The following is a 15,240-nucleotide window of genomic DNA, read 5'->3' on the forward strand; positions in this document are numbered from 1 at the left end:
AACAAAAGATGAGCACTAATTCGTCTCAAACTATTCCATAGAATTGAAAGGGAGGGAAGCCTTTCAAATTCATTCTATGAGGTGAGCATTACACTGATACCAAAACCTGACAAGGACTCAATCACCTAAACACTGTAAACTAGTATCCCTCATGAACACAGATGAAAACTCCTCAACAAAAACTTGTAAATTAAATTTACTGGCACATCAAAAGGTAAAATGCCATGATCAAGCTGGTTTTGTTGCAGGGATGCAAGGCTGGTTCAACATATCAATAAACATACATATAAATAGAATGAAAGCTAAAAATCACATGATCATCTCAATAGGTACAGAAAAAGCATTTGATAAAATTTGGCATCCCTTCATGACAAAACCCCTGAATATAGAAGGATATTCCTCAACACATTAAAAGTCTACATAGGACAAACCTACAAGTCAACATCATATTGAATAGGGAAAAACTGAAAGCATTTCCTCTGAGATCTGGAACAAAACCAGGTGTCTACTTTCACAATCCTTATTTAGTACTAAAAATTTCAGAGCAATTAGGCAAGAGAAGGAAATAAAAGGTATACAAATAGGAAAGAATTCAAATTATCCCTGCTTGCAGATATGATCCTACATATAGAAAAACCTGAAGATTCCACCATAGACTTTTAGAATTGATTCAAAAATTCAGTTAAGTAGCAGATAAAAAATCAATGTACAGAAATCAGTAGCTTGGCCAAGTGCTGTGACACACACCTGTATTCCCAGTGACTCAGGTGTGGTTGAAGCAGGAGGATGAAAATGTTTGAGGCCAGGTTGGGTAAGTGAGATCCTATCTTAAAATAAAATATAAAAAGGGCTGGGAATGTAGCTCAGTGGTAAAGTGTTGCTGGATTCAAACCCCAGTACCATAATAATAATAAATTTAGTAACTTTTCTATACACCCAATAAAAAATGCTGAAAAAGAAATCAAAGCAATCCTATTCACCATAGACACACACTCACACACAGAATACCAAAGAATAAACTTATTTAAGGATGTGATGGATATCTACATTATAAAATTATAAAACACTGAAAAAAGGAATTGAAGAAGACACTAAAAGTTGGAAAGACCTCCCACATTCATGGATTGGAATAACATTGTTAAATGTCCATACTACTCAAAGCAATCTACAGATTCAGTGCAACTCCCACCAAAATACTAATGACTTTCTTTTTTAGAACTAGAAGAAAAAAAATACTAAAATTCTCATGGAAGCACAAAAGACCCCAAATAGCCAAGGCAGTCCTGAACAAAGAGAAATAAGCTGAAGGCATTGCAATAGCCAATTTCAAGATGTATTACAAAGCTGTAGTAACTAAAATAGCATGATACTGGTATAAAAACAGACACATAGACCAGTGGAACAGGATAGACATCCCAGAAGTTAATCTACATTCCCTACAACCAGATGACTTTTGACAAAGGTGTCAAGAACATAGGCATTCTTTTTAATAAATGGTACTACTCTTCATACCTATGCTGAAGAGTAAAACTAGATCCCTTCCTTTTATCATACACAAATGTCAACTCAAAATGGGCCAAAGATCTAAATGTAAAATCTGATATTCCAGAAAACAGTGGAAATGCTACAGGACTTTGGTGGAGGCAGTGAGTTTTTAGATAAGACCTCAAAGGCACAGGCAACAAAAATAGACAAATGGGATTATATCAAACTAAGAAATTTCTGCACAGCAAAGGAATAATCAAAGAGTGAAGACAACATACAGAGTGGGAGAAAATATTTACAAATTAGTCATCTTGTTACAGAGCTGGGGCCTTTCGGGAGACTGAGGTATTGTGAAGACACCCCCTTTCCCCCAGCAGTCCTGATTCTTGCAATCAAGGCAGAAAGAGTTCAGACATATTGCTCAGAGTAACAGGCTTGAATGTATGAGAAGGGATAGGAAAAGGAAAAGGGGGAAAGGGGGTCCTCGCAGAGAGGAAAGAAACTGTGTGCCTCTCCTACACTCTAGTTTTATTGGGTATCCAGAAAGTCCCACCCAGGTCCACCTCTTGACTTTTGACTTACAGCTGGATGACATCAGACTTTCAAGTCCTCACTGCCATGACAACTCTAGGTCACCTTGGCCCATGATGACCAGTTCTAATTGGATTCTTAACCATAAATTCTTACAGATTTTATAAATTCTTACAGATTTTATGGTTAGGAAGAATCAGTCTTATGTCCTTAACTTTTGGGATCTGGTCTATGACAAAGGTCACAAAATCTCCCCTTCAGGGTAACTTAGGCTCCTCTTATCAACATTACTTTAGGCCTGCACTTCTCCTATAGATAAGCTTGTTGAGGACTGTGACCTAGCCTGTCCACTTAAGCCAGGTATGGCTACAGGTAAATTGCTTCATGGAAAAGAAATCATGTGGGAGGTTGGCACAGTCAGACCATTTTATAGAATTATTCCCTTAACCTCATGTTCCCACCACATGTATCTGTCCCTGACAATCTGACAGGTGATTAATATCAAAATGTATAAGGAACTAAAAAAACTGAACACCAAAAGTACAATTAATCCAATTTAAAAATAGGCTAAAGATCTAAATAGATGCTTCTCAAAAAGAAGACATATAAGAAACAAGTATATGAAAAAAAATGCCAAATCTCACTAATCATCAAATGCAAATCAAAACCACAATGAGATACTATCTCATCCCAGTTAGAACTGCTGTCATCAAAAAGACAAAAATTAGCAAATGCTGGTGACACTGAAAAAGGGGAATTTATATACTGTTGGTAGGAATGTAAATAGTTTGACCATTATTGTAAATGGTATAGAGATGCCTTGAAAAATTAAAAATAGAACTACCATATGATCTAGCAATCCCACTATTTGGTATATAATCCAAAGGAAATGAAATTAACCCAAAAGATATGTGCACTCTCATATTTATTGCAGCACTGTTCACAATGGTTAAAATATGGGATCAACCCAGATGCCCCTCAGTGTGACAAATGGATAAAGAAAATGTGGTGTGTATATATATATATATATATATATATATATAATGAAATATTACTCATTTTTTAAAAAATGAAGAAATTTTTAAAAGATGTGTGTGCACACATCTTTTTAAAGAAGCAAATTGCACTTTCCATTGGTAACCATGAGTTACATGTGGCTGTCAAAATTTAAATTAAAGTGAAAAATTATATTGCTTAGTCACACTAGCTATATTTTAAATGCACAGTAACCACATGTGGCTAGTGGCTACTGTCTTGGATAGTGCAGATACACAACATTTCCTTTATTACAGAAAGTTCTCTTAGTACCTCTCTAGAGTCAGATTATCCTAGTGGAAACACAACTTTCTGTTGGCGAAAGGGTAGGCTTCCTTGTATCATTGGTATATGAACATTGATAAGCATTTGGCTTGTTTAGAGAGAAGCAGCAGAAGCCTTTTTTTTTTTTTTTTTTTTTTTTTTTGTGGTGCTGGGGATTGAACCCAGGGCCTTGTGCTTGCAAGGCAAGCTCTCTACCAACTGAGCTATCTCCCCAGCCCCGCAGCAGAAGTCTTGATGTGGCACTTGCTCAGGCATAATCTCTTAGGGTAACTCTCCTAGATGCTAAACCACTGTAAGGGGTGAGAGTGACTCTGTATATTAAAACATTTTGTATATTTTTTTTTTCATTTCACTGCCTCCTATCCAACTAGTGTTGATTGTCTTAACAAGAGGAAAGAAAAATTTAAGGAAGTCTCATCTATTCCATCTCCTCACAAAATATATGGCTAAAGTATGTTTCTCCAAAACTGATTTTTGGCCTACTTAGATTAAGATATTATCATAGTATCAAATGATATTTGATATTGAATGTCATATCACTTTCTCTTTTATCTATGGCATATGAATACATGCTAACTTAATCATAAAACAAATATCTGATCATTTACAGTGGAAATCAATGAGAATTAAAGGAATTAGACTCAGACTATAAAATCAAAATTGGATTATGACTTTTTAAATAATTTCATCATTAGTTAAAAATATGTTCAACATAAATATAGGAATATGTATCTAAACAATACTTTTTAATATAAGTAGCAGAACCTTAGTTAATCCAAATGTTCTTTGGTTAGAAGACCCAGAGACCTAATATATTCAGGCTTCTCCCTTACTACTGCATTGTGGTATTCTGAGTGTATATGATTCTTATTGCTTTCTTTATCTCAGCTATGCATTATCCCAGAATATTTTCATACTGAGCAGTTGTTTCCTTCCTGAAGACCATTCAGGGAAGAGAGAATGTGACAGCTTGTGTGGTTGATAGATACTATAAACAAGAAAAGTGGCAGTGGCATTTGCCTTGCATCCTAGGTAGTATTTTTCTCTGTGTAGACTCCATGATTAGTGTTAGAAAGTTCAGGGGACTGAGACCATCCTGAGAAGATTACACTTTGGCCAGAAACATGTTTCCTATATTCTCAACTAAGTTTTTCCTTTCAGTTATCAGACTTGATTTTTATTTTGCTAATGAGCTTACTGTCAGCTTAAACAGGTAGATGATAGGATCTGGCAATTCCTCATTCTTTTTGTTACCACTCTTGTCAATAAGAGCACTTCTTTTCTTGGACATTCAGTGTGGATGATTGATAAACATTTTTTAGTTAACTGGAGATGGAGATGTGTAATTGATTACTTGTAAGTCACCTACATACTTCAAGTTCACTTGGCAAGAACGTCATGTGTGCCTTTTGAATCTTTAATTGTTATACTTGGTTGAGAGAACCCTGGGATTTGAAGTTATTAACAGAAAGTATGCAAAATATGAAAGGCTAAAATAACCCTAGTTGTAAAAACCTGCAAAGATTCCATTATGTTGTAGATCAAAGAATTCTAAATAAAGTATTAGCAAACAGTATTCAGTCGTATACTAAAAGTGTCACAGAAGACAATTAATATGCACAAATGGGCTTTGACAAAATTTCAAATTCATCACTGATTAAGAGAATGAGATAAATCTTTTATAAGGGAGAATTAGAAATGCTCACTTGATAAGGATTGTCTGTCAAAAGCTATCTGTGTTGTGGTGCTGAAGCAAAATATATAAATAAGAAAAAAATGCAAATAGTCATAATGTCAGAAAAAATATTAATCTTATTCAAGAAAACATAAGTAATAAATGGGTGAAAAGGATAGATACTTTTAGTGAAAGTGGTAGACTATAAATGTGCACAGTTCATATTTTTCTGTTATGCCATCAACATTTTTTCTTCTCTTAGCAAAATAGTATGTGTTGGTGTCTTAATTAAGACTCTGAGGAAGCTGCTTATACTTTATTGCATTTCATAAGAGGAAAAATATACATCAGTTTTGAAACTCCTAAGATTCTCTCAGGGCATATTTTTACAACTGGCAGTCTTCCACATAATATAAACTATTCAAATAGCAACTACAGTAAAACTGGTTTGTTAAAGTTATTAGATCACCTTTATGTACTACATAAATTTAATTTAGCAAAGCATATTTAGGAAGTGTGCATAAGTTAGTACCTCAAATACGAAATAGGTTTAAAAAATGAAAAAATAGGTGACAGTTCCATTTCCTCTTGAATCCCACTTCCCTGAGATAACATGCTGTTTAATAATTTTAATGCACATGTAAATGTTTAGCTTACATAAATGAAATCACTGTACATAATTTACTTCCATACATAGTGTTAATGATATTTTGTAGGTACATTTTTGCTATGGCACAGCTATTATCACCTTTATCTTTCTTAATACATAGTAAAATTTATTAAATTAGTACCTTTTAAAATTGTTTCCAATTTTTAGCAATAAAAAAGTGTTTCAGTAGTAAAACAGCTGGCAGAGCTTATGCCAGGATTGAAATCCAGGCAGGCCTACTGTGGAACTTGTGAGCTTTACCACTGAGCAACACTGCCTCCCATCTGCTGTGTATAGTTGCAACTGCCACTGGATCTATTGTTATGGTTATGAAACAATTCTGACTTTAACTTCTGTAGCAAGTCTGAGACAAATTATACCGAGGGTAAAGGTGGGGGGTGAGTTATTTAGAAGAAAATAGTGATAATGCTAGAAATTCTTGTTCTCATTGTTCATTAGTTGGGTTTTGGTTTTTTCCCCCCTTAAGAAGCCCTGTTCCCACACCTCTCCCTACTGCTCAACAGGTTCAGGAGCTCTACACTTGGTGCTGCAGTCCCATAGCGGGGTGGAGGGCAGTCCTCAATGTGACAGTAGCAGCAGACTAATATCAGGGACCAGTGTGCTAGAGGGGAGCCTCCGAGGGAGTTTTGGTAATGAGGCTATTGCACTGTATCCCCTAGTTGATTAGTAGAGACTCACCCCCACTACTGTAGTCATCTCCACTGTGGGTTTCAAAAAGGTTCTTCAGCATTCCTAGAAACCGAGTATTAATTTGTAATGGTTTCTATGAGTTAAAAAAACAAAAAATAAAACTGCATAATCATTCTAAAGTTCCAACTGCTTACTTTTTATAAAACAACTTTCAAATAATACTTTTTAAAAATTCCTTAACCTTGGTATGTCTGGAAGATAGGGCTTCACACCACATATAAATAAAATAAAATGATCCATCAACAACTAAAGAAGAAGTATTAAAAATAAGAGTTATTAGGTTCTTGGAGATTCTAAATAATTACCAAAGGAAACTGATAATACCTTCTACTAACTCTTTAGTAACCCCCTGCTAATGACAGGATATTGAACCCGTGAACAGAGTATCTTTTCATTATTTATGTTTTTGAATTTCTCTTAGTGATGTTTTATAGTTTTCAGGTACAAGTCTTTTGTTGCCTTGGGTTAAATGTGTTCCTGAGAATTTTTTTTTTTTTTTGATGAAATTGTAAATGGAATTGTCTTAATTTCCTTTTTGGCTTGCTCATTGTTAATATACAGAAATGCAGCTGATTGTTGTGTGTTGACATTATATCCCGTCTTTTCATTCTTTTGACAGTAGTTTTCTTTGCGCATCTTACATCCCTGCCAAGACCACAGCTTTTTACATGATGTGACAAATACTTGCTGATAAAAGCTCCCATGATTTCAGCTTCACAGCTTACAGGCACCACAGTGGCCAGCTAAAGGGATTTGTAGTGCCAGCCAGTCCACAGGATAGACAGTGATCTTTATAGCTAGAGACATGGAACTTGGAGGCCCCTGAAAATGGCATCACTATGTGTGCAAGTTTGGTTTAGCGTCTTGAGATTTGCTTCAGGAGTACAATGTTGAAACAATATACCTTTCCCAGGAACCATTCTTGATGAAGCTGTATTCATGGACTCTGAGGGCAAAATTGAAGAAGGGGAGGTTTAGAAAGACCCAAGGAAAGAAATGAAAATTGAGGGGAGGAGAAGGCAGAGGTAGGATGTACCTTCCAGGCACTAGGATCAGGAAGCAAAGGCTTATTCAAGAATGCATGGGCCCTTCACCCTGTATTTGCCTCTCTAATACCAGGCCACACCTAAGCCCTATTAAACCTTACTCCCACTAACTTCCCCACGGAAACTTTTTCTTATACTCTCTTGAGGAAAGCTGAGGCTGACTGTGACCTGGAAACTCAAGAGTCAGAAACAGTCTTGTCTTTGCTTCCATGGCTTACCCATCTTATCAAACTAATACATTGTTTAAAGATACATAAATGCATATTTGAAGTCTAAAAGAATAAGCAAAGAAATTATTAACACTAGAGGATATGGCTACTTCTGGGGGAGGAAAGTGACATTGCACAACTCTAGCAGATGTGCACATAGACCATGGCTTCTCAGGTATTGGAGAGAATCCATCTCTTGCCCTGAGCAGTGGGTACAGTATTTTTTCTATGGAATAACAACATACATTTTATATAGACTTCTGAATATGATTGGTTGCAGGAGTTGACAGACTTTCTGTAAAAAAGCAAAGAAAAATTATGTTAGGTTTTGCAGCCCATAAAGTCTCTCTGCCCAGCAGCTGAATTCTGCTATTGTAGTATAAAAGGCCATTTGTAAGCAAATGGCTGTGGCTGTGTTCCAACAGAAATAATTTACAAAACCAGGTGGCTGGCTAGATTTGGCTCAGAACCACAGTTTGCCAAACCCCAGATTAAACAATTAAAGCTTTTTGTAAAAAAAAAAAAAAAAAAAAAAAATAGCTGTGATTTATGTAGGGGACTTGAGAGTAGAGTCTAGACAAAAGTTTCATTGGAGATTGGAGATTAACTTTCTGTGATCTGTTTACTTTGAAATGTTTGATCTAAATTTTACTTTCTTTTTTATAAGTTTGGGGCTTTGTGTCCTCTGTAAGGTCATGTATTGAAATTGCTCCTGAAACTTTGATTTAATCAGGAATGAGTTTTTTTTTTTTTTAACTAGAATTCCAGACTAATTCTTTTGTTTATTGTAGTAAAACCAACATCATTTTTCATTGATTGATCATCTCCAGGTGTCAGGCACGATGCCAGGTGCTTTACACATGTTACTTCTTGTCTCTGCACAGCTTTTCAAAGTAGATATCATTTTTTGTTTCCACTTTGCACCTGAGGAAGGCTAATTTTTCTAAGGTCACTGATACAGCTGAGCTTTAAATGTGGGTCATTTAGCTTCAAATTCACACTTTCCCCCCCTACACTGCACTGTCTCTAAAAAAGTCATCTTGTTTTAATGCTGCCAAAATCAATTTGGTTTTAGATTGTCTTCGCAGTTTTACTGACTTAGAAGAACTTGATGAGACAGAGTTATATATGTGCCATAAATGCAAAAAGAAACAAAAGTCCACAAAAAAGTTTTGGATTCAAAAACTGCCCAAGGTAAGTGTTGAATTTCAAATTATGATGGTATTTCAAAGGGGAAATGCTTGACTAATGAAAAAAATTCTTAAAATTTTAGACTATGTGAACTGTTTTGTATTGGTCTCCAGGGTTTCAATAAAAGCTGAACTTTTGAGAGTGCATAAGTTATGCTGGAAGAAAGCAATAGCAAGGATCAGAAGAAAAACTGATAGGGTACCTCAAATACTATTTGAGAGACATTAGGCTGGAAGTTATTGGAAGCTAAATTGGGTGTTGGTTCACAGTGTTCATCCTTATCTCTGTCATCCAGGTGCTATGCTTGCATTTGAAAAGATTTCATTGGACAGCATATTTAAGAAACAAAGTTGATACATACGTAGAATTTCCACTGAGAGGCTTAGACATGAAATGCTACTTACTAGAGGTAAGGTGATTACCTTTTTAGCATGGTGAAAAGGTGTCTGTATGTTAAAATTAAGTCTTCACACAGAAAGGGTAGAAGTCAGAGAGGCAAGAGACTCTGATGTCATTGGCCACTGCTCCTAATCCAGTTCTGGTGATGCCTTCTCCCTTGTTCCACAGCCCGAGAACAGTGGCCCAGAGAACTGCCTGTATGACCTTGCTGCTGTAGTGGTGCACCATGGTTCTGGGTGAGTATGTTAGTTTTCTGCTTGTGGGTGGGAACAACTGGTATGGATAAGAACACCTGCAATTTTGCACCAGTTTTGTTAATTCTCTCTGAACTCCCTAAAAATGAATTCAGACTCATTAAAATAGGTCAAGTAGAACTTTCCTTCGATCTTGATATGAAAAGAGTTCCTGAGAGGACGTTGTGAAGCAGTAAGAGAAGGAACATAAAAGCAAAATGGAGAATGGTTCATTTGAGTCCAGAATCGAGCACCTAATCTTTTGTCCACAATATCCTGAGTCATCTTCACTCCCAAGTCATTTATTTTCTTTGCTAATTAAAATTTATATGAGGGGGAAATGGAATAACATTTGAAATAATTTACCCATGTCATGTACCTTAAAGATTCATTTTTAATTTTGATTTACATTTTTTTTTTCCTTGAAAGCTAATACTAGAGGTACATACCTTCTTATTTTTGGTCATTTGAGAATGGTTATTTTACCTTCAAACATGGACTGCTATACTTGGGCAAATCAATACCCATGTTTAAAATCCTTTTCCTCACAACTTTGTAGACATTACCTGTTGATGTCACCATCTAGTGTTACATATGACAAATCCAGTACAAATCTAATTCTCACTTCTTTATAGGCATCCCTGTTTTTTCTCTGGAAGTTGTAGGATCATCTACTTTTGGACTTAAGAAATATTAGGTGCATTACTGCTTGGTAGCTAGTAGGGATACTTTTAGTCTTCACCTCACGGACATGTTTATATGTTCTACCTCATTCTCTTCTCTCTCTTCTGGAATTCCTATTAAGTGTATAGTTAGTTTCCTGGCTGTATCTTCTGTCTCTGTTTCCAAAGACCACCATGGCATGTTTTCCACGCCACCATGGCATGTTTTTTCCAAGTCATCAATTTGAGTTTTCATTTGTACCCAAATTGAAGATTAGTTCATAACTTTTATGTTTTTGTCTTTTGCAGTAAGGGTTTTTCTACTAGGTCTCTCTCCTGATGGGGAGGGCTGACCCTGGGATGCTGTGTGTGACAGCTGGGTCATGCTGACAGGGAAAAGCCCTTGATAACCAAAGTATCAGGGAAGGTGCTTCCACTGAGGCAGACTGGTTCCTAAGCTGTTTTTTCCAAGATTCTGACAAGAAATCTGGCATTCAGTTTTCCATGTCTCTGTAGGCTTTGACTTGTTAGGTTAAAAGTTTTACAATTCTGTTTAGTTTTCCTGTTAATCCAGTGCTATCTGCTTTGTGTGTTCTAGAAAACCCTCAATTTCTGGTCAATTGATGGTATTCTTTCCTGTTTTCCAGTATCAATATATTGCTTATCTTTTCAGTGGGTTTGAAGGAAAATAAACACATGAGCTCAGTCAACTATCTTAAACCAAAAGTTTAATTACAGGATTTATTAAAATCTATTATACATATAACAAATGGTCATATGTTTGCACACGTCCTTGTGACTTCTGCAGTCTTGTTTTTCTTTGATCTTGTGCCTTTTCTTTACAGGGTTGGTTCTGGACATTACACGGCATATGCAACTCATGAAGGCCGCTGGTTCCATTTCAATGACAGTACTGTAACACTGACTGACGAAGAGACCGTAGTGAAGGCAAAGGCCTACATCCTTTTTTATGTGGAGCGCCAGGCCAAAGCTGGATCAGATAAACTTTAATACCTCCTCTGAATCATTATTCATCAACTATACCGGACAACATTTCCAATTTTCCATAAATACTTGATCCAAGATTTAATTTCATTATGCACTTTTCAATTTCCTGTTTTGGGTTTAGTTGTGTCATTAGTAGTGACTTATTGAACATGGGCACCAACTAATTTTTTATTGTTCTTGTTCTACCAGAAAACCTCAGCAGACATTTTGATTTGCTGCTTTAGTTGTAATAATTCAATTTTTATATGTAGTTTTCAAGAACTTAGTTCTGTTTGCCTTTTTTATATTAATGTTTTCAGTTCTCACTTCGAGCACATTTACATCAATGCTTTTGTTACTCTCACATGCTGAAAGCAAGGCATGCTCTTGAGTGTGAAGAGTGACATAACTGCCTGCTGCCTTTTCACATCTGGGATGGAGATCAGGTTTACTCCCAATCAAGGATCATGTGTGTGTGGAATTTGTGGCCCACGAGATTTCAGTGACTGCTCAGTAATCATTCTTTTTGACTGTAAAAGATAACTGAGAGGGCATCCTTAAGTAGACCAGGTAATTGCTGCTGGTGGTGTCTCATGACTGCTGTTTATCAGCACTAAATAAATAAAATTTTTTGGTCCACTTATACCTGTACTGAAAATTCAAAAATTACTCTATTTTCTGGGTTTTTCAGTTTTTGGAGTTTTTGTTTTGTGTTTTCATGGTGGAGACAGGCCAGGAATACAGAAAAATCCAAATAAGAACATTAGCATTTAAAAAATTCTGTGGTCTGCTACATGGTACAGGTGTTATCTGTTGAGAAAATCATAGCTTTTTTTTTTTCCTTTTTGAATCAGCATCTAAGTCCCTCTTTAGTTGTAGCACTGGGAGTAACTGCATGTCTGCTTTAGACTTTCTTCTTGCTTGACCATCTGAGGCGGAGATGGTCCAGAGTTGATGGTGGCCATAACCTACACTCCAGGCGTCATCGTGGGGTCTGCTTTTACAGTGGGAAGTTGAGTCATTGCTACTCTGAGTTTTAAGTCTCTTGACCTATGCTGAGAGCAGAGCAAGTTGAAAATATTCTCACTTTGAATAAGTATGGTTTGTATTCTTGTACTCAGTAGTGTATGTTTCAAAACTGTTATCCATAAAAATAGGTACAGGCACTATTTAGATGGAGCTCAAAGTGAAATTTGAACCCAGAGAACATCTAAAGAAGGCAGTTGTGATTTCTCAAGGGTTCTAAGACAGCTCTTTAATTTTGGGGTGATGGCATTACTTGTAAATTATTTGGGGAGAGTAAGAATGCCAGCATAGGCATGCAGGCATTGAACTGCATGCTGCTTTCATGTTCATTTCTTGTCCCTGTCATTGTTTCCTCCTTTCTCTCAACAAAGGACAAAATACATTTCATGTTCAGTCAATCAAGCAGACTTTTCGGCAATCTTTGTTTTTTTTTTTAATTAAAAGGAAACAATAGTCAAGACTTTTTCAAGTGTATGAATGTAAAAGAAAGTCTGATGGCTTTCCTCCTAGGTCAGTTGTTTATAATTGTAGGAGCAGATGTGGTACCATTTCCATCTTAATAATTAGCTGGATAAATCCCACGTTCTCTCAGAGCAGAACACATTTGCTGGATAAATATCTTAACGTGACAGGGAGCAAATTACAGTTATGTCTAAACTTGTGTTATCTAATATGATGGCCACATGTGGTTATTTAAATCTAAAACTCAATTCCTCAGTCACACTAGTCATATCTCCAGTGCTCAACACCCACACCCGGCTAGGATTGTGTAGGTCTAGGACATTCCACAATACATAGAATTCTCTTGGACAACACTGATGTAAGTTTTCACTCCAAAGAATAAAGCTTTGCCATCATGTTTAGAGCCTACAGTTAAGAATCAGAGTCCTAGCAGGCAATTAAGAGGGAAGTATTTAAAATAGTTTACAGTGGTAAATTATATTAGGTGGAACTATTTGAAAATATGACATTTAGTCTACAGAAATGAGTTTGACGTGATTTATGCTAATCTGTCAATCAGTACATTAAAACACATATAACTGAACCCGAAAAATAAGTCTCCTCTGACCTTGCTCAGTTCTGCTGAGTTCAGGCTCTTTGGCTCAGAAGGTAGACAACTAGATTATCTAACATCACACTTAGGAGTCCAGTCTTGGAGTGGGCACTGAGATGACTGAACAGTAAAAACTGACAGAATCAATACTGATGAAGAGCTGTCGTTTCATACTAAATAGAACTTAGCAGCAGGCTGGACTACTTTGTTAGAGAAAGTGGTCTTCAGACCGGCAGTGCTGTTGGTTTATGTGAAGAACACATCTTGTTTTTGAATTTTTGTAGCATTTTTATTCCTTGATTTTACTTAAGCAGAAACGTTTAGAGTGGTATCATGAAGACTCTTGGAAAGTGACTGGATCCATTTGGATTATGCATCTGAACGCCCATGATGTAAATGTGCCTATCTGTATTTTCATTCTGTAGCTGTAGCCTTATCACACTGCTGTTAACGGATCTTTCTTTGCTCTCCAGGGCTTTCCCGCGCCATGTTGTCTCTAGCCTGCATGTGGCTTCTTGCTCAGAGCTTATGCTGAGGCAGGGCCTCATGTCATGTGGCTCCATGGAACAGGAAATTCTCAGAAGTCCTCCCACACAGGTGGGATAGAAACAGTTTGTGGCAACACAAATCTCTCTCCATGGTGGAGAAACCTTTGCTTATCCACTGTATTCTACTCAGTGTATAGTGATGACAGATGTAATAGAATTAAACCAGTTAAGTGTGCTGGGCCTGCTTAAGTGTTAAATGTGTGTCTCGCCTGTGGAACCTACTCAACAGCGTGGTTTCTGGGATGGGACATATTTATTTCTTAAAGCCAAACCTCTCCATTGGTTTAGTGTACATAAATATTTATGTACATATTTATCCCATTGTGACTTCTACCATCCCCTAAACTCTCTCCTGGACCTTCTGTTACTGAAGGAGCCTCTGCATGTGGGGCCTGGAAAGGCTCATGGCAAGGCCTTTGCCCGCAGTCAGGGTGCGGGTTCCCTATGACCAGGGTGTGCCCACAGGATGATGCCTCTGGCCCAGGAAGGAGGAGTATGTGGCATTGTCTCTGGTCCAAGTCTCTGCACTTCATCACTGGTGCAGAACCTCCTCAGGTGTGAGCGTGACAGCCTCCACATGCTGGTTGTGCTGTGGACGTTTGTGTTTGCCATTAAAACCTAGTGTGTATTAATGCCAAGAGGATTGTTTAATTGTGCAAGTGACTGATTCATTCAAGTTGTAATCACATCCCTTTTCTGCTTCACCAGCCTGAACTATTCTGTGAAAAGTATCATTAAAGGTCTGTTCTCTTTCTTTCTGCTTATTATTTCTGAACCCCTTTCAGTCACATAAGTGATACACTGACTCCAGCTCTGGGCCTTAACTATCACAAAGTACCAGTTCTTTCAGAAGCCCCAGGACTTTGAACCTGCTGCTGAATGTGGGAAGGATGGAGTAGGCAATGCCACAAGGGAGTGGCCACCGTCAGGGGTCCGAGCCCATTCACCTGGCTCAGTGAAATCCTCCCAATTTCCTGGTGACTACTGATCTTATGGAAATGAAGTTTCTTTCCTTCCCTTACAGCCAGAAGCTACCTTGAAGAACCAGTTTTGGGGCTCTGATAAAAAGATTATTGATCATCTTTTAAAGTAAAATAGACAAAATACGTGCAGCTATTAAATATTCTGCTTATGACACCCTTCCTCTGTCCCATGCCTCCTGCAAACAGCAAACACAGGAACAACTGTCTCCACACCTGTTGCTTTCCTGTTTTACCTATTTGCCTGTTTCTGTCAATCTTCTAAAACTGAAGGCAGAGGTGCCTACAGCTCAGACTCTTGCTTCCATGCTCCACAAGGCACACTTCCTTTTGGCACCTGTGCTGTTCAGGTGCCACTGCTGTGCCAAACAGCAGAGCTGAGACAAGGCCAAAAGGGCAGAGCCATCAGCTGCCTGTCTGCGTGTTAGACCCTCAGCTGGCATGCTTACCCCATGGGGCCCATCCCCTGGTCTGGGATGCCTCTTGCCATTCACTTGGAGCAGCAGCAAAAGGGACAAGGCTTTGCACATTCTC

The 15,240-nt window shown here is 37.5% G+C and overlaps 1 protein-coding gene across 10 annotated transcripts in view; it reads left to right on the forward strand.

The window, feature by feature from the left end:
* The window catches only part of USP3 (ubiquitin specific peptidase 3), a 96,732-nt gene extending 82,252 nt beyond the window's left edge, over window positions 1-14,480 (forward strand). For all 10 annotated transcript variants that reach the window (XM_079125682.1, XM_079125678.1, XM_079125685.1 and 7 more), the window contains 4 exons: window positions 8,702-8,820; window positions 9,113-9,226; window positions 9,385-9,452; window positions 10,957-14,480. In XM_079125682.1, coding sequence (XP_078981808.1) covers window positions 8,702-8,820; window positions 9,113-9,226; window positions 9,385-9,452; window positions 10,957-11,122 — 467 coding nt within the window. In that variant the 3' untranslated portion in view covers window positions 11,123-14,480. The remainder of the gene's footprint in view (window positions 1-8,701; window positions 8,821-9,112; window positions 9,227-9,384; window positions 9,453-10,956) is intronic.
* Window positions 14,481-15,240: the final 760 nt, after the last annotated feature.

This window comes from Sciurus vulgaris (assembly GCF_902686455.1).
Source record: "Sciurus vulgaris genome assembly, chromosome: 2".
NCBI classification, from domain to species: domain Eukaryota; kingdom Metazoa; phylum Chordata; class Mammalia; order Rodentia; family Sciuridae; genus Sciurus; species Sciurus vulgaris.